The sequence below is a fragment of the Musa acuminata genome, chromosome BXJ3-1, assembly GCF_036884655.1.
Source record: "Musa acuminata AAA Group cultivar baxijiao chromosome BXJ3-1, Cavendish_Baxijiao_AAA, whole genome shotgun sequence".
In the NCBI taxonomy this organism is placed as follows: Eukaryota; Viridiplantae; Streptophyta; class Magnoliopsida; order Zingiberales; family Musaceae; genus Musa; species Musa acuminata.
The window spans coordinates 198679-221209 of record NC_088349.1 but is presented as its reverse complement, the minus strand read 5'-3'; the positions used below and the strand labels follow the sequence as shown (position 1 = coordinate 221209).

The 22531-nt window shown below is 39.8% G+C and overlaps 4 protein-coding genes across 5 annotated transcripts; 1 reads left to right on the top strand and 3 right to left on the bottom strand.

Moving 5' to 3' along the window:
- Positions 1–3090: 3090 nt before the first annotated feature.
- Positions 3091–5736, bottom strand: LOC135629698 (uncharacterized). The gene is made up of 5 exons (XM_065137491.1): positions 5612–5736; positions 3945–4147; positions 3712–3863; positions 3561–3644; positions 3091–3428 (listed from the first exon to the last, which is right to left on the bottom strand). Coding segments are annotated over exons 1-5 (492 nt in total). The 5' UTR covers positions 5664–5736; the 3' UTR covers positions 3091–3427.
- Positions 5737–9389: 3653 nt separating this feature from the next.
- LOC135629697 (heavy metal-associated isoprenylated plant protein 3-like) lies at positions 9390–10855 on the bottom strand. Its single transcript, XM_065137490.1, has 5 exons — positions 10803–10855; positions 10566–10719; positions 10289–10476; positions 10105–10198; positions 9390–9990 (listed from the first exon to the last, which is right to left on the bottom strand). The coding sequence occupies exons 1-5, from the start codon at positions 10809–10811 to the stop codon at positions 9647–9649; spliced, it is 789 nt and encodes a 262-aa protein (XP_064993562.1). The 5' UTR covers positions 10812–10855; the 3' UTR covers positions 9390–9646.
- An 886-nt stretch (positions 10856–11741) lies between these two features.
- Positions 11742–14539, top strand: LOC135629699 (zinc finger C2H2 protein ECU02_0310-like). Its single transcript, XM_065137492.1, has 4 exons — positions 11742–11918; positions 12014–12134; positions 12229–12291; positions 14206–14539. Exons 1-4 carry the CDS (start codon positions 11834–11836, stop codon positions 14306–14308), a joined length of 372 nt encoding a protein of 123 aa, XP_064993564.1. The 5' UTR covers positions 11742–11833; the 3' UTR covers positions 14309–14539.
- A 1444-nt stretch (positions 14540–15983) lies between these two features.
- On the bottom strand, positions 15984–22486 carry LOC135629694 (purple acid phosphatase 23-like). 2 transcript variants are annotated; one of them, XM_065137478.1, is made up of 7 exons: positions 22111–22243; positions 21841–22032; positions 19480–19813; positions 18220–18437; positions 17867–18057; positions 16548–16829; positions 15984–16363 (listed from the first exon to the last, which is right to left on the bottom strand). In XM_065137478.1, the coding sequence occupies exons 2-7, from the start codon at positions 22013–22015 to the stop codon at positions 16220–16222; spliced, it is 1344 nt and encodes a 447-aa protein (XP_064993550.1). In that variant the 5' UTR covers positions 22016–22032; positions 22111–22243; the 3' UTR covers positions 15984–16219. The 2 variants fall into 2 exon arrangements, with proteins under 2 accessions (XP_064993550.1, XP_064993549.1); XM_065137477.1 differs by having other exon boundaries at positions 15986–16363; positions 22128–22486.
- Between the last annotated feature and the right edge of the window lie 45 nt (positions 22487–22531).

Below are 22531 nucleotides of genomic sequence, written 5' to 3'. Positions count from 1 at the left end.
TTTGCCATGATCATATCTTGTTATTCCACGATTCTATTAACATCGAAACACAGCATCACTAGCTATTAATTGATTTTTCTTACAATATAAAAGCTACTAAACAAAAAAAATTATAGAAAATTATAATCGACATCGATTACGAGAACGAAAACTAAAAGGGAGTAATTTTTTTTTTTTGCTCAATGCGACGATACTTTTCGATATCATATAACATCTTTTATGTGATATTATTACTGTAGAGTCGATCATATTTTATTTTTTTCTCTATCCTAATTTTGTATGACTTTCTCTATCACAATCTTTTGGCTATAAATAGTGCTCTTTATCTCTCAATCTTCACAACCGCATAGCCTCTTGTTCCGCAGATCCCTCCTCTCAGTCTCTTTCTCTCCGGTGGAGGCTCACCTTCCGATCCAGTAGCCTGTATCTTCTGGCCCTTGCCATCTTCTTCCCCGAGGAACCAAACCTAGAAAGATCTCCAGTCCAAACTTCGTCTTCCATAAAGAAACCTAGATCTCGATTCCTGGTGGCTGCAAGATCCCTTGACTGTGCGTCCCGGTGTTCATTTGATCGTACATCTCAGTCTCTCCATTTTGTTTCCACAGGATAGAAAACGAAACGGAAACAGAAGAGGGTATATGACTTCTCTCCTCCATCCTCATCTTCCCATGGATTTAGGGTGGGAAGTCGCGCACGGATGGGATGGGTTGGGTTCCAAGAGTCGGTGTTTGTGGGTGGGGCATCATCAAGATTCACATGGATTAGACATCTACGGTGGTTCTACATGAGAATCTTGATGATGCTGCATCGGCAAACAAATGGCTATCTCATTCTGATGTCCGCTGCCTTCTACGCTTGTCTCGGATGTGAGGTAATATCTCTTTCTTTCGATCCCTTCCCGGTTTTATTAGCGAGGCAGGCATCGAACGGCTCTCTCGATCTTCCCTTCTCTGTACAGTTTACACCCCATGAGGTTTTATCTGGTGATTTCTTGTTGTGTATTTGATGGATAGTCTCCCTATTTCTTTCTCTTTTCTAGTGGAGGGTTCGAAAGAGTAAATGATTGAGATCTTTACTTCTCCGGTTTCTTTCTATAATTCATAAATGATATATGCAATCTTATTCTCCAACTCTACACCTCAACATGCGCTCATGATGTTTGATGCTGAACCAGATAAAGATTACCACTCAAAAGATCAAGATAAAAGATGGACAAGTCCTATGGAATCCACCATAAAATGATAAGAGCTCTTCTAGCTTGTATGGAAGATCTTCTTCTTGCATTAGCTCATATACACCCCCCTTTCTTTTGTATCTTTTTTGTTCCCTTCGATGATATAACGGAACAAAGATTTATTTTCCATCGATGATGGGAAATATATCAGACCACAGTTGCTCTTTGAAGTAGAAGAATCCAAAGAGCACCTCAAAAGTGAATCAGATGGTATGAAAATAGCTGCATCAATTCGGTGCAAGCTTGTGAAAACCTTACGAGTGTTGAGCTCTGTGTGACACTCACTAAGAGTTCCTAGCAACAAATATATTGCTAGTGTGACACTAAATGTCACCTGAGCTCCCTTTTTGTTGGACTTTCCTGTCATTCTCTTCTTTATTCATCTCATAGTAAGTGTTACTTGATATTTCTTTTATTTATTTATATATATATCCTGAGAAAAAAGAAGAAGAAGAAGAAGAAGAAGAAGATGATTGTTGTGAGTGATGAATCCCATTTTGCTTTCTATTTCTCTCTCTTATGCATATGGTGAAAGTAGAGTATGATGGTGATAGATGTGTGTGTTTGGATGAGGCTCAAACTTACCCTTGTGAAGTTAGTAAGAACATGAGATGGCAGTAAGATCTCATGGATCGGAAAGGAACCAAGAAATGTAGGACATGAGGAGAGTAAGAGTCTCGGCCATTGAGACTCCTTGCAGCTTTCCTCACACGGAGTGGGGCTTGCAGAGACCAACATCCCCTCCTAATTATTTCTGCAGTGGACCAGCCTTTGAAGGACATTCTTGCTCAGAGGTCTCTGCATAATGTTCCTCCTCGAGCTTTTCTTTTCTGTGCAACACATACAGTACGATCTCGTGCACATGTATGTTACAGGAGATCCTACCTTTGCCGCTTTCCTTTCTCATGCTCGTAGACAGTTTGAGACGCAAGAACATGTGGTAATTCATACCAATCATATTCGTTATGTGCAGTTTATTTTGGACATTCTGCATGAGCTGAATTCATCTGCATTGCATTTTCCTGTTCTTTCTTTGAGCTTTAGAGTATAAGAAGGTCATAGATTTAAGTATAAAAAGGTCATGATTGTATTTTCCTGTTCTTTCTTTGAGCTTTGGAGTATAAGAAGATTATAGATTTAAGTAGACAAAGGAGGAATAATTCTTTTTTTCCTCGTGATTATTTTTTTTTTTCTTTAGAATGGATACGACAACAATCGATTGCGCATGTCGAAGAGACCTTGCCAAGTATGCCCTAACACTCCTTGTAAAATACGAGTTTAAATATTTCAAATCATTGAGTGTCAAAGAGACCTTGTCGAACATATTCAAGATGTCACCTGCTCATAAACATATTCAAGTTAGGAATCACGATCCATATTATAAGAGAAATTTATGCCCGAACATGGTTTAGAGTTTTGTATGTCTTGTGCCTAATCCTTGGTTTCCTTATGAGAGATGAGTTCTAACCCTGCAGAAGTTTGTCATACAAGCAGAAACACAAGAATAGGTTTTGGAGAAGGAAACTTGTTGAATGAATCATACCAAAGGCAGGTATTCCCCAAATTAAACTTAAGCTTAAGAGATGAGCATACAAGATTAGTGTTTCTTAATCTATGATACAAGGAATAAATATACTTAGTGACACCATAGCGTAGCTGTTTCAGCATAAAAAGGGTAAAGTTCTTGCAATATTTCCAAGCTAGAAATGTAGAATTAGAGGGTTTGATGATCCATTTGAGGCCGAGCTTCCACTATCATGGCATGCAGCTCCATGACTCATGCATGCTTTTGTCCATGCAAAAAACCACAAGTCTAAACTAGTCACAAAGATGATGAGACTAACAGCAAAAATATGTGATCACAAGATTGGAAATCAGATTGCATAATTACTTTACAAAACTATATCGTAATGAGTTTATAAGCGACCACAATCGAAGCGCTAACGGCACGCTTGAGCATGTGCACAAGCAAGACTGATTTAAATAAAACCAAGTTGAACCTCATTCATTATGAAAAAAACAGAATATTAGGTCATGATTACAGTCTGTTAGTTATAAGACAAACAAGTCGCAATTGTAGGATGACAGCGTGACGACTGGTCGAAATCTTCGTGCTGACACAGAGATAAGCATTGATGATGTGCCACTTGCAATAAGTTATGCAGCACCATTACGTCTTTCAACCGGTCTTTTTCTGCAATTCAAACATAAAAGAGCAGCAACGTCAGATGCATCATCGTTTGATATTTGCGACTTCGACCTTCCAAGGGTCAAGTATCACATTAGATTTCTTTTCAATGCACCAGACAATTGCAAAATACCTTACCAGCTAATTCTCCCTGTCCCTCCACAAGTAGCACAAGACCGAGAAGACAAACACCTTGAGCAATAACTCCACTTCTTTGGAAGTCTGAAGAACCAAAGGTGAGTAACGTTCAAGAGATCGTCTTAAGCATGAAACTAAAGTTCAAACATACCCTGCGGTGTAACGAGTGGCCATGTTCTTTGCAGCCAATCTGGCCCTTTCAGCACTTTCCTCCGACATCTTCTTGAGGATAAACCCCTCTCCGTTACACCCGGTGCAGATTCCGGAACCACCACAATCATCACAAGTTTTCAAGTGCTCTGCCTAGTTAAACATGCAGTTAGGGTGACATCGAGTTGTAAAGATTAGGATCTAAGCTTTTGTGTAAGCAATTAAAGAACATACTTTGGCAGTGTCGGAAGCTTTAGTTGTTCTGGCAAGGAGTGATGCTGCAGCACCCACAGCCATGGCAGCAAATACCACCGATGCAGCAGTTTCAGGTAATGCAGATACCGCAAAGCAACTCTTTCGACCTCTTCCATGTGAGTTGAATTTAATCAAGCTAGCGACGTGGACATCGCTTGCATTTCGGACCTTGCAAAGTGAAGCTATAGAGATTTCAGACAGTACTCCAGCATTTGAAATGATACAGTGATATATAATCGAGAAATATGAGCAAGATATGCATTGTCATATTCCATGTTGGCATGAATCAAGTTAAGGCCCGGAGGCTGCTCCGGAATTTGAATGTCTAAGCATCGCAACGGTGTCATATTACGAGAAATCTCCTGTCACCATAACATGTATATTCATATATCGTTTCACAAACGAAGACAGGATCTTCAAAATTTATTTGAAGATATTTGGGTGACTGTGGGTGTTTCTCTTTTGGGGAGGGAACATAATAGAATAGCGACTTATCGAACCAGCTATGTGAAGGAATTACAGAAACGTGGACAAATGTATATCCATGTATTACTCCAACTTAATTTAAACAAGTCCATAAGCCCAAAAATTACAAGTCTAAGAAGAAACACATAACGACAAAGAAGAAAAACTCAAAGATACATGGAACAAATATCTTTTGTTCTTTTATCAAAAGGGAAAGAAATGTCTTAAGTAATACCTAAAACATAAAGCAAAAGAAATGAGGGCCAAGTTTGTAGCACAATGACTACATCACAAGCAACACTTTGGGTGCTCTCTCTCTCTCTCTCTCTCTCTCTCTCTCTCTCACACACACACACACACAGAGTTTACCAAATTTTCTACTTGTAGATTTCTTAATTGGCTAGCTCTTCTCGGTTGGCAAATCGTTTATATAGGGAATTATTCTTGCCATGGAAAAAGGCCACGACAACGACAGGGTGTGCTCTAGGAGCAGCTGGCTCTATATATGCCATCACCGGATGATGAGAGTTTCTTGAGAGCTCGGTCATAGTAGGTATACAAGAGTCATCGGATTTGGTTCGGGGATCAAACTTGAGGGTTATATTCGATTCCTGTTCTCCACTGGTAGTGAAGAACGGATTGCTCAGTCATTGAGTGCAGGCAGGGATTGCCAAAACATCTAAACCTCAAGTGAACCAAACAGAAGAGTCAAATTTGTCTGACATCCTTGCCTTCAACTTCTACTAGCTTGACACATTCAAAAAACTTGTCCCCTTTTAGTAGCTTCAATTCTGTCAGAAATTTGCGTCAAAAGTAAAAGGAGAATCCATAAATTGTAAGAAGAACACAAGAACGGGACAACTTCAAGCCCTAAAGGCTAACGGAATCAATTCTCTGAAAATTTCGCCTGGATACTACTTGAACTAACTCATCGAAATCAAAAGCCCTAAAGGCTACCGGAATTACATTTCTACGGCAAGAAATATCCCTCGATTAATTCTGACACAAGATAGGCAGTCCTCCCTGAAACCAACCAAACATCTGCAGCTATCTATCGATGGCTTGGAATGGAGAAAACCAAGATCAGAGGAAGTAGCAAGCAGTCTTCCATGTCAGAGATTAGGCAGGCGAAACCCTTCTCTAAGAGATTAGAAGCTGGGATCAGTATGAGTATTCATTACCTCCTCCGGCCTTCCAAGGAGCTGGTGGAGCTCGCAGAGGAAGGAGCTCCATCTCCCACGCCTCCCAGAGGGCTTTTGGGCTCTCGAACCGATAAGATTTCGAAGCAGCGGAGGGGCTTTTGATAGATTGCACGAATCCACAAATCCTCCTCTGCCGTCGGATTCAGATCGATCGATTCGCAATGTCTCAGTCAAGATCGCTGGGCGCGCGCCGATCCGCTGCACCGTGGTGACCGTGGTACACGAAGCCCATCAATCACGAGACAGTGGTTTGGTGAATAAAAAATTAAATAATTTATTTGTGAAATGAATAATTTTTCATCGAATTAATGTATATTCATATAATGAGAGTTTGCTAATTAATCAAAAATATGGACGCGAGAAATACATAATTGATATTTAATAACTTAATTTTTGACTAAGTAGAAATCGATCACAATATGTTTCATATCAGAATAAAATACTGAGTTAAAATATAAGTAAGTGGTAGCGATATTATTACTAACATATTATAGGAGTGGATTATGAGATGATGCTAAGTTTGTATAGCAAATTGATGACCAAGTTGTGTTTTGCAATAGTGGTAGCGATGGCTTAATATTCAACTTCAATTGTGGGTTAATACATGAATTTATGATAATTTATTGATTACAAATGACATATATAAAAGATAAATACTATAAGAAATAAAATACTTATCAGTCTTATGTGGAATCTATAGTAGAGTTATTATCATATAATTTGAGTAACTTAGTGGTGAAGAGTGAAGTGACGACTTCTTTAACATTCTACATTTTTATCTCTAATAATAGATCTCCAATGTATTTTCTTTAAATACTAAAATTCAAGAAGACATGAATGTATCTTTCACTCTAAAAAAATAAGTTGAGGTTCCTAGGTCTTTGATAGAGAATTGATTTATTAATTATTTAAGAAATTATTTAATCTCTAAAAAATTATTACATGTGATGATAATATCATCAACATAGGTTAGTAGATATATAATATATCTCTTTTATTATTATAAAAATAAAAAGGTGTTAGATTTAGAGTAGACGAAGTCGACTAACATAAAAAAAGAGCCAAGTTTGGTATACTAGGCTCTTGGAGCTTCGCAAAATCCATAAATAACTTTTTATAGTTTATAAAAATAATTTAGACATTGAAAATTGATGAAACCAAGGGGTTAGTTGCGTAAAGACATTTTAGGTTAAAGTCCTTTTATAAGAAAGTGTTATTAACATATAATTAATATACATGTTAGCCTTGAGTGATAGTGATAAGTCGAATTATCATCGGTTTAATAATTGAACTGAATGCCTCTAGTTAAACTAAGAAAATAAAATATGATATTTTATTTTATGTTCTTTTGTTGTGCATATGATGCTGTCTCATATTTCCAACATAGTATAGTAGTAGGTTTGGGTTGAGATCGATAAACATTTGTTGTATGTACAAATTTTATCACAAAGTTGGCATATGACTTTTTACTGATTATTATCGTTAGGATGTCAGAACTATTAATAATTTTGCTGATTGTTATTGAAATAATTTTTTAAATTATTTGGATTGAAGTGTTAGAGAGTTGATTGTGTAACAAAGGATGATGGCTCTGTGTATTACCTATTATATTTAGAAGGCATATTGTTCGATCATTTATTGAAGTTTTTATAACTTTGATTATCTTTGTTTTTGATTTTTTGATTAAATTAAGCTATGATAATTGGTCCCCTCTTCATCTCTTCTTGTTTTAGATATATTTCAAGATCAATCATACAGTTCTTTAATTGATATTAGTGAGTTATGTATTCGAATTGTTATTGACAGTTCCTTATATTTATCTCCTAGGCTATTAAGAAAATAAACAATAATTTTTTTATCACTTAGGAGATGAACTATTAAAGTCAAATCATCTATAAAAACTTTTAGATTTTATATATAATCATTAATAGTATTTCCCGCTTATGTTGTTTTCATCAAAATAGATAAAAGATTTAGTATATGAATACAAGAGACTATGAGCAGATCCGTAGAGATCGTATTAATCCTAGGAGGAAATAGATTAGGAAGGAACGAGAAAGACCCCTTCTTACGACAATGACAATAGGTCGGTGGCTACACTGAAGTCAAAAAAGGGGTGGTTGGGGTTTTTACAATAGAGAGAGAGAGACCGTCAAGCCTTCTTTAGCATTGATAAATCTTCTTTGGTCATTTGGTATTTGAGTAGGATTGCCAAACAGAGTGGAGCAATGATGTTGATGGCAGGTGTTGGTCGACTAGAGTAGATCGGGAGGATCAAGAGTAATGGAAGAGACATTGAGTTTAGTGTTGGATTAGAAAAGGAAACAAATAAGAGGGGATAGTGTGGTTGGGTAGAGAGAATTATTATCTAGGATAGCAAGAATCGATCACGTCTGATGATTAGGTTGAAGACATTGATACATGAAGAATCCAAGAATTTATTATAAAAGAAATATTTTCATTCATTAAGATTATATATATATATATATATATATATATATATATATATATAATATTTCAATCGTACACTTAAATCATGCATTTAAATTATATACTTAAATCTATTATTGATTCTTGAACCATAAATTAATTAAGATTTAAAATATATAAAAATATAAAATTTTCATTCCATATATACCTCATCATTCCATATCTTCTGTCAGCTAGACAAATGCATCTGGTCCTCCACGGCTCTTCCTGGCTTCGAGACAACATGGCAACTAAGTATCGGACCGTCTCCAACATGCACCGGCTTGAAGCTTCTTCTCATATGCAGGAAACACATGCACAGATTCCAGGTGAGAATGGCATATCAGAGACTCGTCTTCATGCAGCTTAGGTCATGCTCGCTTCCTTCCGGTCACAAGAAAAGCTTAGCCAAGTCGATCCATGATTAGAATTCTTTCCACGTAAAAGAAAAGCATGTACTGATCTGCAGCCTTTATCGAGGACAGACGAGCCAGCATAAAGATATCTCGATGACAATCTCTCTCTAAACACGAAGCTATGTTGGTGAGGAGCAACAGTGTCCTGAAGCGTGCAGCTAAGGTTCTGCAGAGGAGCTTACCGTGCCCTAAAGGCAAGGCTTCGGCTACCGTGTGCCGGGGTGCCGGAGGATGTGAAGGAGGGGCAGAAAAAGGACGAATTGACTTGACCGCAGGTGTGTGATCTACCCAAACTATAAACCATGCGTGCGAGGTTTCACGATGACCTTCGGGTCAACCATCCCATCCCCCTTCATATAAACGCGTCCACCATTCATCATCATCCTTCATCGTATCAACTTCCAACACTCGCATGTTTTCTTTGCTGGGGTTTAATCTAATATTCGATTCTATCTCTTTGACCGAGCGTTCTGAACACCATTCACTGTTGATCAGATCAGCTTCTGTCTCTTCCACGAAGGTAAAGTCTGAAACCTGCCTGCACGGTCCCATCGAGGACACACTGATCATAGCATTTAGTGTAGGAGATGTCCACATGTCGGTGAAGTTATAGCAGTACTTTCCATTTGATCTCCAACGCTTTAATCTGGAAGACTTGATGAGGTCAATTTATATTGCACACAGTCGGCATGCCACCGGGACACACATTCCATGCATCAGCAGCGTAGAAAAGAATCACTGGCCTGCATTAACTATGCCTTCTTCCCTGGATCAATCAACATGGTACTGATGATGTAGGACCACTGGAAATTATAAATGAGAGACATCTCATTAGCCAGCAGACAAATGTGAGATGATCATAAGGAAAGTGACAGTGAAGTGTTGTTGACTAGGGTGTGGAAATGCTGCATTCATTCATGTGTCATCAAACAGTCTGTTCTTTTGCACGCCCCCATGCATATAGTATCCATTCAGAAAGCAGAAGAAAAAGCTTCTGCTCTTGACGTCAATCCCCCATTGCCACCATACAAGAGACTTCAAGCATCTTACAACTCTTTATGTTTTCTTTCATTCGTTCCATTTCACCTGCCATTCTTCGTCTGAGTTCTTCACTTGAGTCGCTGGCGTTTCACGAGATGGAGCAAGCGTTGGGGTTCTCGTCGCTGAACAGTTGCGGCGCGTGATGCATCCGGCGATAGTACCACTCGTAGTAATCCATCCTACCTGCCTCCGCCACCGCCTGCACCGCAGCTGCTGCCGCCGCTGCCGTTGCGGCATGCTCCTTGTTCTCCCCGTCGCTGCCGCCTTCTTCTCCTTCCTTCTTCTTACCACCGCCGTCGTTCTTCTTCGGCTGCACCGCCTTCACCTCCCGCACCATGTTGTGACTCGAGATCTTCGTCACCGCCTTCGCGTCCATGGTCCCAGTGACGGTGACCAGTTCATTCTGGGCGTCGATGGAGACGTCATGCACTCCTAAGGGAGTTCACCAAAGTCATTATCCAAAGATGTGGGGAGACGACTCGGTCAAAGAACATTAATCAAGATCTAGAACGACCTTCCATATTAGAAGTGACAAAGAAACTCTACCTTCGATCCTCCGGATGGTGCCCACGATTCCTCTGATGCAGCCTCGGAAGTGGCAATATAGTGAAATCTTGAACACCACCGTCGTGGCCTTAAGCTGCACAAAACAATCAAGAAATGCATAGATCTTTGTGTAGACCGAAAGGGCACGTGATAAACTGAGTTTTTTGCGTGGAAGACGACATACATATAACTCTTTGGCCTTTTCATTGACAGGCTTTTGATCAGCTGCGGCGTCGGGCTTCTTGATGGGGGAGACGAGGTCCACCTTCTTTTTCGTCTTCGCCTCCACGCGATCCCGGAGCTTCCAGGGATCCATCTTCCCCACCACCGTCAGCTTGCTGCTCTCCAGCTCGGGTTTCACCTCGTGCACCCCTAAATCACAGTCCGGTAAGAAGGATCAGGCGTCGCTGATGCATGGACCGGAGGATGTGACTTGAAACCCGTGGGGAACCACTTACTACCTGGGAATTCCTTGACGGATCTGACGACCTTGTCGACGCAGCCCTCGCAGTACATTCCCACCTTGTAAACCACGGTGATCGCGCCATCGTCCTTCTTTCCCTGATCCGAGTTTCCGGTGGCAGAATTCTTCTTGTAGCCGCCACTGTTATTTTTCTGCAGCGAAGAATGTTAGAGATAACATCTCGCCTATAATTTCATAAACGATGCGCAAGGAGAATTAAGCTCGTCAGAATTACCTTGCTCATGATCGCAAGCCCGTAGCTCTCTCTCAAGCTCCGAGTCCTGTGAGGCGAGTCGAGGGCTCGAAGTGGAGCGGAAATGGGGAGACATAAATAAAGCTTCGAGGCATGAGGGCCGGGGAGTCACGAGTCGATGGACCCCACACGTGCGCCTGGTGGTCGTGGATCGCTTTTGCCCCGACGTCAGGATCCAGCTTCCCTACTCGCAGTCTAGACGGTCCCACTTTATCTTTCACGGTGGGCGCCACACTGGCCGCGGCCAAGGAAAGCTGGATCCTGCCGCTATTCATACAGGTGATTGGAACCCCTCGCGTCTCCAGGACAAGGGCGGTCCAATCGACCCATCAGGACCGTTCATCATCCGCCAATCTCGAACACGAACGGCGGGATCTTCACTGGGCCCCCCCAGTGAGCTTTGCGTCAACGGTCGTCGTTGACGGACCTGCAAACGTGGCGGTGGATAGGAGACACGAAGTTTCTACCGAAATGACCAAATCGCCCCTCACACCTTCACATGGAGGCAATTTCTCCGACGTGGGACTCCGTGATGACGCCTGCAAGTGTTCGTCGAAATCACCTCTTGGATGATGTCAGACGCGTGACAGCCGCGTGCTACGCCCAAGAAAAAGACAGCAATAACGCCACCACCAACAATAATATAATTATTATTATAGTTATTATTATTTCAAACAGAATAATTTTGTAATTTCGGTGAACTGTCCTCGCAGCTTCCTGCGAGGGATCCAAGTGGAATCTTTGTCTTCGTATACCCGCGTCCGTTCGTATGAATTGGTAATGGGATCGAGTTCGACTGAGTTGGGCTTAACATTTGTCAGCCCAATTTCGGCCCAAATTGGCCTACTTAGTATAAAAACAATTAGCTTTAATTTGAAGGGTATATATGCAAACGATGCACCGCGCCGTCTAACCTCGATTAGGGTTCCCGCAGTTGCCCTTTACTTTCGCCTCTTGACGCTCCCGAGCACGAGATAGGAGAGAAGAAAGAGGAGGAGGACGAGGAGGGAGAGATGGGAGGGAAGTGCCCGAGCAGGAAGGTGAAGAAGCGCCGCTTCTCACACAAAACTGCTCGCCGATCCAAGTTCCTCCTCAAAGATATCCTTTTTGCTGTCTTCCGTTCGAATTACTTTTTTTTCTTTTTGTCATTAGTATGTTTTGGCTCCTTGACCGATTTGATTCCTGATGACCACGCGACGATGAGGTATATAACGAAATACTGAAGCAGGCGGAGGAGGCGGCCGCGGCGGCGAAACCCCTGCCGCTCGACGAGGACCTTCCCGGGATGGGCCAGTTCTACTGTCTTCACTGCGAGTAATACTTGATTGCACTCTAGAGAAGATTTGCTTTCAACGGTTTTCTTTTCTCTAGAGGTCGTTATGGATTGCTATTGTTTCTGGTGTTGCAGCCGATACTTTGCTAGCGAGGATGTACGGGACGAGCATTTCCGCTCGAAGCGCCACAAGAAACGGTATGCCCGGACACTAATTCTTGCTGCTCCTTCTGGTGCTTTTTCTAAAGATTTGATTTTTTTTATTCGTTTTGTTTATTGTGGTGATTATCTGATCCGAAAAAACAGTTGAGATTCTGGTTGTTTATGAGGTATATGAGCTAACGAAATAGATGATTTTATAGTGTGTGTGGTCATCAAATAGCAGTCCCTGTAGCGGAGCTCTCCGAAGCATGGTGTGTTTTTCGGACTCTTTATGTCATGGTTGAGAATTTGTTGTGGCATCTAGCTGAATTATATTCTTTAAGAAACAACTGGCAGCTTCTTCTTTCATGGAAAGTATCGACTGATCATATTTAAAGGTGTATCCATGCTGCCGTGAGGTGCGTTGCTTAGGAATTTAGGTCATATTTTGTGGGATGAAACCTATGAGGATGGTGCTTGTCATTGGCTCGGTATGAACCCTTGACGATGTACAAGTAATAATTTTATCTCATAATAGCCTTGTTGATTTTGGAAGTGCTTCACGAAGTGAAACGAGGTTTAGTTGATGATGTGTATCTTACAATAGGAAAAACAGCCGCATTTAGTATTTAATGAATCTAAGGAGGATAGCCATGAAGAATGTAGGTTTGTGTGCTGTGAGAAAACCTGTGTTAGTGCAACTCCTCATTGGATCCATAGGGCAAAAACTTATTAGATAATTGAGATCCACAAATTTGAGTTTGATCTATCTTCTTAGAGTATAAATAGCGTGGGATTGTTGTTTTACACATTTACAAACATAAAAATGGAAGCACTAGTTTAATGAGAGGAAATGGTTGCCGAGCGAGTGGGAGATAGCTTTAGACGTAATGAGAAAGAGTTTAGTGTCTACAAACTTCAATTGATGTTGAAAGAAAATTTGAATTTCTCACAAACACTTCCTTTCTCTAATCTGTTCCAGCGCTTCATCAAAGTAAGTTCTCTACCCATTCCTGGACACTGTGTCATTCTCAATAAGGCTATTCTTTTCTTAAAAGTTTTATCACATAAGATCACATCTAAAGAGAGATATCGAGGTCTTCCATAAATTGTTTTTGGTGTATTAACATTCAAATACGCATAAATCTAAATCGTACTCAAATCAGGAACCTAAAATAAGAATAAATGGACTTGAACCAAATAAGCTACAAAATGATTCATCTTAGACCTAAGATAATTGGAACTGCGTGATGAATGTATTGTGCTTTTTTTCAGAAGACAAGACATGGCCTATGCCAAGTAGAAGAGTTTTTAGACCTTTGATATCAAGGGAACATGCAATGGATTTTTCAGGACCTCCCAGCTGAGTGGGTGCCCGGTTGATGGGTACTAAGGGAGAAATTGAGGAAATAAGTGAAATAATATGGATGATATTCATGAGAAATTTGATTTCTTGAATTATAAATATAGCACCTTGATTTTATTTGCTGGGATAGTTACAGAAATGCAATAGGTGGCTTTTCTATGGACGACTGCTTATATGCTCTTGAATTTGCATGAGAGTTCAAAATCATTAAAGTTCTACTACCAGTTGATGTCAATGCAAAATCACAATGTTCTACATAACATAGCAGTGTAGCATTTATTTGGTTAGAGAGTGGTTTATTTGTTCTCTGAGGTGGAGGTACTCAGAAAAAAAACTTCTTGCAACCATTTGCAGACCTTAATTTATAGTTCCCAAATACCAAGACGAAGCATATTCATGCCCTGTAAAATGTGGCTAGCATCAGATAACAAGTTACTCACAATAAGAAAGGGTTCAGGTTAGGTGATTATGAGAAACAAAATCAGCCAAGAAAAGCGTGAAGTTGATATAATTTTATGTGATGAATTCTAGGTGCTTTAGTGGCTTCTTGAACTTCAATTTCAATTTCCTGCTTAATCTTATAAATCTCATTCATGGTTTTCCAGTGTGAAGCAAATGTCAGGACCTGCACCTCACACTCAACTCGATGCTGATTTAGCTGCCGGGATGGGAATGCCCGATAATGGCCCCAAGCTCATGTCATTTTGAGCCCTTAAGAACTTCTTTCTTCCCTTGTTCCCCTTCATCCATCCACAAGGTGTTAAAGAGGCAGCATCCATGGTAAAGTTTAGAGCAAATGCTTTCGGCTCGAAATAGTTAAATTTCCTTGGGCACACAACGCTGTATTCTCAAGTGTTCTGATGATTTTGTATTTCTATGAAGTGATAAATATGCATAGGTAAATCTCATGAGATGTTTTGAAATGTCCATTTTCTTTCATGATCATTTTCTTTCATGATCAGTGCTACTTGTGGAGGGACCAATGCTTTCGGCTCGAAATAGTTAAATTTCCTTCACTCACTATGGTCTTAATCACACCATTTTGGTTTTAGAAATAAATACTGTCCTTTTTTCATCAAAATTATATTAATTCAAATGTATTCCTGCTTTAATCTTATTGCACTTTTCTATCATCAGCAAATGGATCGGTGTTCGAAACTATGACATAAACTATATTAAGTTTAAGGAAAAAAAATTCAGAACAAACAAAGCTGTAGTAAGAATCTCTGCACAAATTATTCACTACAAGTTTCCTCCTCTTCAAGCATTTGACAACCGCCGTGTCAGTAGAGAAAGGATGGTTTAACAGTACCTCCGTGTACGGTTACCGCGCATCCGTCGCCAGGTAAAAGTGGCCCGAAATTATATTTTTCGGCTTCAAATTGCTTCACTTGGGCTTTCTTATGCTCACCGGACGGTGAGCGTAGGAAGATAGCGGAAAGGTAAGAACACCGACAGTGAGGTTACCTCCAATCCGTTTGTTGGCAAAGAAGCCCGAAATTTAATTTTTTGGCCTCCGATCTGTCAATTCTGGGTTTCTTATTCTCACATGGCGGTTAACTGACCTTTCTGGATCACCTGAGAGAGAGAGAGAGAGAGATAAGCTTACAGTGCATCATCCATAAGTTAGCAATCAAATCAGTCGAGTCGGTGTCTTTTATTCTCGCTATCGGTGAGCAAATCCTTGACGCCCAAAGATCGATGCAAGAAAGGAAATTTACGAGTATATATATAGTTTAAGAAATACTTTTTTCAGGTATTATTTCCTTTTATCTTATCACACGTATCTTGATGATTAGATTCTACCATCGGCATCACTTCCATGAATATTTTCATATTTGCATAGTAATTATTTGGTTAATTTTATTATTTTAGTATATATTATTTTCCTTTTATTTATTTATTTATTTATATAATTAAGGCAATTTCCTTGATAATTAATTATGAAATTAGATCGGCTATTATTATGCTTGTGTAAATAAATATACAAGGCGCTTCGTAGGATGTCGCCACCACCTCGTACGCTTACCGTAAGACCGTCAGCAAGCAAAGCGGCCCCAAAAAAATATTTTTGGCGTCAAATCGCTCGAGTCCTGATTTCTTATGTTCACCGCAGTGGAATGGACACTCTTTATAAAAGCAAAAGACGCGTACCAAAGACCCGTAGGTAAGCTTACCATCCATCGGTCAACACGCAAAGTCGCCGGAACAGCTTCCTTATTATCTTCACTCTGTCGTGAACGGACGACGCCTCGCTAACGGCTTGTTGCGATCACCGACCGTCTGCTTACCGTCCTTGAATTTAATTACCACGCACATTGCACCTTGATAAGCTTATCACATCATGCAGATTAATAGATAGGATTGCTGCAAGTCTCAAGATCTCAATCCATTCTGGAACTTTTTGGTAGAAAAGAAAACAGAATCCTACAACATACGACATGCTATATATATCATTGTTCAGACACTGATAGACAGATTGGATTCTGTCATGAGTGTAGCAAAACTACTGCTGCAGATAGTAAGATCAAGCAAAGATTATACCGAGTGGTCTTATGGTTTCGACTGAAATCATCGTCAACTTCATAATTCCTCACATGTTATTGGCTGTCGAGCTTATCAGTTTTCACTAGTAATCTTTCCGCTTTTCATGAAACAAAGCTCCGGTTGTCGCACTATATATATTTGATCTCCTTTTCTGCTTTCCTTGTAGGCATCCTGATTTCGATGCCAAGTCCACAAGGCGTAAGTCGAATTTATAACCTGTGAAACAAAAAGAACATACATACAAACATCTGATCAAAATTCAAGAAGAAAGTTGATGACTGCTGCTGTCCAAGGCTACAAGGTTCAAAAAAGGATTAGTTTCATCAACAAGTGATGCTTCTTATGACAATTTATAGGACATGATGGATTGCTAAGTTTATGAGGAAGTACGAATTCAAACCTCCAGGATTCCATGACCAAAACTGCTTTCTCTAAATGCACTCCATTCCGGCTGGGTTTCCCAGCAGAATTTTCCCTTTGCAGGGCCTGAGGTAAAATTCAGGTGGCAGACACCTCCGTATTCTGGAATGTTATCACTTTCTGAAGGGCACTTTCCATTATCATCTGCAAACTCAACATCGACTTTCTCAATGTTGCCACCATCACCTACGGTTATATAAACTGGGCCGCATGGATCCAATGCATAGTTAAATACTCGATTCATCCTTTCGTAAGCATGGACCTGTCGGACATGAAGAAGAAAAGGTCAACCATTCATACGTGTCTTCTTTTTTATTTATTCATTCTTTTTTGCTCATGGAGAAACAATTATGCAGTCATATGTAAAACCAACAACTACGAAAACTATCTATGCATACGATAATGTTATATATTATCAAAAACAAGCCATTTGTGGATATTAGTTGGAGGTGGGTGCAGATCCAGCAAAAGTATATTTTTTGCTCCACAATCATGCCGTTATAAGCAAAAACAATATAACTATCTTTTCTAATAAGGGAAAACCTACTGATACCATTATACGTACAATCTACATAATGTGCATGTGTGTTGATCTCAGCTATGCCAACTGGAATGCAAAGCAATAACCTTAGCAACTGGCAAGCTCCCCGATTGTTCCAAACAAAACATTGTGCAAAGTTTTCAAGTTACAAAAGCTTGAATATGATGCGTGCATAGATAATGTGAACTAAAAAGAAGAGTGCAATTGATATGATATATATCATTATTATAAGAGAAGTTTGCATGATGAACCTGAGAAAACGGATCCCTACAAAGCAAACTTGCCTCATAATTGGGCACAGTGACTTCTTTTCATAATCATTGTCTAACAAAAGTGACTTATAAAGTAGCATAAAATGCATTCTGTGCTCCTAAAAGCCATTCTGCACTCTTAAATGCACTTCCTATTCCTACATTCTCATCTTCTCTGCAATTTTTGTGCTCAATTAACAAATCTATGATGCTAATAATGTGTCTATATCTGCAATTAAGCTATGTTATTACCATGCGGAACTAGATAGCTGAATTTGTTCCCTATCAATTGACAATATACAGTATTTTGTATGACGCCATATGGGACAAGTTTATTTACTGCCTAGAGACTTTGTAAGAAATGATAAACACATAGATGCTTCACTTGCATTAACTAATTGCATAAGACACAAGGTTCCCAAAAGCCACAATGAAAAATAACTACTATCTGATGTTATCTACTGAGACCATAGTTATAGTCCAAAACAGAGCTGATTGGTTACTTACATGCCCAGAAAAGACTATATCTACACCATAGTCGTATAGGAGTCCTTCCATTTCTTGCCTCATGCATTCAAATTCTTGATAGTGAGAGGAGTAACTATTATACCAAGGCGGATGCCAAGCAGCAACAACCCATGGGGTGACTTGGCGATTGACATGGTGCAGGTCTGTTCTAAGCCAAGCATATTGAGCACCTGGAGTAAGTCAGTGTGATGATTATGGACCATAGCAACAGAACAATTTCCCATGACAGAATGAAATTAAACGTCAGTAGATAATAGAGAAAAAGCAAAACTTGGTTGTCAAAGGAACAGACGTGGACTGATAATTTGGCATCAAAGTGACAAATCAGCCACCTGTCATGTTGTAGTCAACATAAGCACCCAACATTATAAAATGGACTCCACCAGCATTGAATGAATAATAGAAGTTGCTATTGGAGCCACACTCTTGTGATGGAACGGCAAACCGTGCCAAGTAAGATTTAAAAGTCAACCCGTCAACTTGTGGCTCAATTTCATGGTTCCCTTCAATCACCATCATGGGAATCTTTGATATAACAGGTTCCATAAACCTACACAAGTATGGATGTTAGCTTCTGGAATAATACTTTTAGCAATATTCTAATATAACATAATTGTTTTCCTGGGCTTACTAGGGACAAAATCTCTGAAAAGAAATCTTTTTTTTGCCACATCAACAGCAAGAAAAACATGCAATGAACAAATTATTAGAGCAACATACATTGCTACAGTGCAAGTACATACTAAGAGATTAAAAGAAATGAGTTCTTAAACAATAATAGCTGCTATATGATAGTTTGACTGACATTGCCGTGCAAGCACCAAACCACGAAAGGCACTGTTGAGATAGAGCAAATATCAACATTGGTTTGAATTGATATAGATTACTTCTCTGAAACTTATCAAATAAAGGTAAAAGGGCCATTTTTATAAGGTTTCAAAGTTCAAACAATAGCAGAACCAACTTTTCTCTCTTTTAATTTCTCTTTACTAGTCATTTTAGTGGTGATGGATGTACCAAACCCTTTTTTATTCACATTCTTAGAAGTGATGGTAGAGTGTTAGACACAATATTCTACCAACTCGCTTTAGTTTGGAACTATATGGCCTAGAGCCAGCTACCTTTGAAATACTATCAATTTATCTATCAACATTCTCCTCCCTCCCATAATGATGACTCGAACTTCTTGTGGCTGTACACATTGACTCTAGTATAAATTTCATTTTATCCACATGTATAAGTCCTCTTCTATCACTATTCATCCAGTCTATAGTTTGTGCATGCAGTTGATGCAAATTGAATTGCAATGCACAGTTAGAGAGACGATTTTACCTATGACAAACTCTAAGAAATTATGCATTGGATTTAATTGATTTCAACTTAGATTGGGTAGCATTATGCAAAACAAATTTTCACAATGACTTTGCTTCACCTTCAAACAGATATCTGCAGTCGGTGACAATGAAAAAGTTGAACAAATAGGTGTGAAACAAAGCATATCACCTCAATTAAAATAAGTGGAAGCAGGATCCACTAAAACAGTTAAAAATATTCAGAAAATGAAAACTAAAAATTATCAAGTTAATTGGTACCTCCCCCATGCATCCCAGCGAGGCTGGTATGTTTCTCTAATGGGTGCATCAGGGAATGCACACGAGAAGCAAGGAGCTCCTTTGCCCCCTGTGGTCAAGTATTGATTTGCATAGCTTAAGTCTCCTACCATTAAAATCATTGAGGGATCATTCTTAGATAAATGATCTATGGTACTTGTTGAGTTGCTTGTCAGACCGAGATCTCCAATAACTGCTATTCGATGAGGATATCTCGGGCCACATGAGGGTAATGTTACAAAACTATGCTCTTTGCTCAAGGCCATCAAGGAGCTGTCACCACATTTATAATAATACCTTGTTGCTGTTTTGAGGCCTACATGAAATATAAGAAAAAATAGATTTTACAACCTTGAAGAGATCCTCCAAAACAACCTAAAATTATTGATTATCATGCAATGTTTTAAGAGCTCACTTTGGTAGTGTACATTGCACATAGATTCAAGATAAACAATATCATTTAAAAGAATCAATTATTGGAGAGTATTTCTTTACCAAAAAGTAGAACAGAGGCTGTATATCAGTTATATTTACCTCTAATGCACAAAGTTAGAAATAAACCCTCCACCTTATAAGTTGCTACAGCATGAAACAGGACTACCTCATGCCACTTCTTTTCATATTACTGAAGTGGTAGAAGTGCTTATCCTACCAGAATTAATATCAAGGTGTCTATTACCAAAGTGGTAGAATTTGTTATCCTACCAGCATCAATATCAAGGTGAACAGACTCAATATAGTCATTATCAAGAGGTATAAGTTTACTTTGAAAAGTTAAAAAGTTAATATTATTTGAGAAATTGAAAATTATTTGTCAAGATTTAAGAGCCATATAACAGGTTTCTCATTCATCATACTTTCATCCCTTTGACGTGATTTCCATTCTTGAGAGGAAGCATAATTAAATTTATCATTATTAATGCAGGACACATCTTAAACAATGATTCTGTAGAACTAAATATACCAATTTATGATTTCAAGCAGCAGTATCCACAGAACTACCATAATACAGAAAAGACATAATTTCAGAAAGTAAAAGTTCTCAACATCTATCCACACAACTATCGTAATATAGAAAAGAATAATGTTAGATGATAACACAAGAATAACTAAGAACAGAGACACCAGATCCAGCAACAGCTAGCCAATACCAGCAGCATCTTCTTCAAAGATTTTGTGCAAGTAAAAATGACCTACATTTTCTGCTCAAGCTCTCTTATAACTTCCCCTTCTTATTTTCTTTTTAAGACAAGTCCAGAGACATCTACATATCGTGGCTTTCCTTATATTTACTGGTTATGACAGACAAACATCAGCTGATTTTCCACAGGTCTATCCGCCAGTGTTGCTACTCGTGTACTTTAATGGATTCGGTTCTCATAGAGTGATAGAACCCTTTAGTGTTTACACACATCCATCTTTACATGTTCACCAAACTTATTAGCCAGTTTAAACCTGTCTCAAAATTTTGAAACAAATATTTGATAATGGTGAGAAAATCCCTTTTATGGAATTACTAACTGAACATGAATAATCATCTTTATAATTGATATCTCTTATTGTATAATGTGAGGGATCCTCATAAAAAGAAGCAATTGTAGACTTTAGAATACCAGCTAGCACAAAAAACTAAACAACCCTTTATTATATTGAAGTGGCAAACCCCCATTATATTGTTTCTCAATACCATACCATTTTCCAATATGCTAAACATTCTAAGCTAAAGATTTTCTATGTGGACTACAAGATCTTCCTGTTACTTCAGAAGAAACTTAAGAATGAGATATCATACCCAATTCTAACAAGCAGATAAAAGAACTTGAAAGACGATAAGGGTAAGAACAAAATTGTGAGCTATCAAATATATTGCATGGTGTACTTCTGGGACAGTAAAGACCTATTAGTCAGCAACAAGGAAGGCCCTAAAAATTAAAGAAAATGAAATGCTGACAGTACCAGAAGGTATATAAGAGACTATGTGCATTAAACCCATAAAGCATAGACACTGGGTTTGGAAGTCATATTGAAAATTAATACACTATGCTTGCAGTCGTTGAATAGAAGAATTCTAGCTGACATGACGACTTCTTACAGAGCTACTCCAGAAGACCAAGTTCTAAAACCCATCATGATTACAGTAGCACCAATGCTGTCACAAGCAACATCGTGATTCTTGACAGCATCACCTTGGAGAAGTCACAAAGATAATATTGATACTGGCATTTGTGATTCTCTAAGCCACGAAACTTATGCGTGCAAATTTAGATTCACCTGAGCTAAGATATAGAGTAGCAGAATCAAGAACAATCTTCACAAGGCAGAACGAAGCAGAGGACGAATCACCTTGAAGCCTCACATGGTGGATGACGCCGGAGGTGTAGTTCAAGAGGCCTTTGAAGGGATACAGCTGGCTGTAGACGGTGGCCGTCCCTCTCTCCAGGAACGAATACTTCCCGCTCTCCTCCCCGTACCACACCTCGCTGGCCACCGTCGACGGGTCCGCCGGAGTCACATTCATCCCAATCTGCGCATCCCCTGCGCCTCAAAACACGATTCGAGACATCAACCCCAGACCCGATCCCACCGAACACCCAAAAATCGGCATGGGCCAACCTCGACGGGCTCCGTACCGGTGATCCAGGATACCCAGATGGAGGAGGGGGAGTAGGAGGCGGCGAGGGCGATCTGCTCGGGGAAGGGAGGCCTGACCTTCCTGGCGAGGCGGGGATGATCAATGGGAAGGTCGTCGCTGCCGCGGCGAAGGGAAGGGTCGAGGCGGCGGGTGACCGGCCGGAACGGGCCATCGAGGGTGGTGGGGATGCGTCTCGCCGCCATCTCCGAAGGCCGGCCAGATGCAGCCGCCTCCGTGGACGGAAGCGAGGCGGCGAATGCGAGGAGGAGGAGGGCGGTGGTGGGAGAATCCATGCGAGTATGGGGGAGGGAGATCGAGGTGCGGAGAATATACTGGGCGGGAGGTGGCGCGACAGTGACGTACCAACGTAAACGCGAGATGGTTTCGAGATAGTGGCACAAC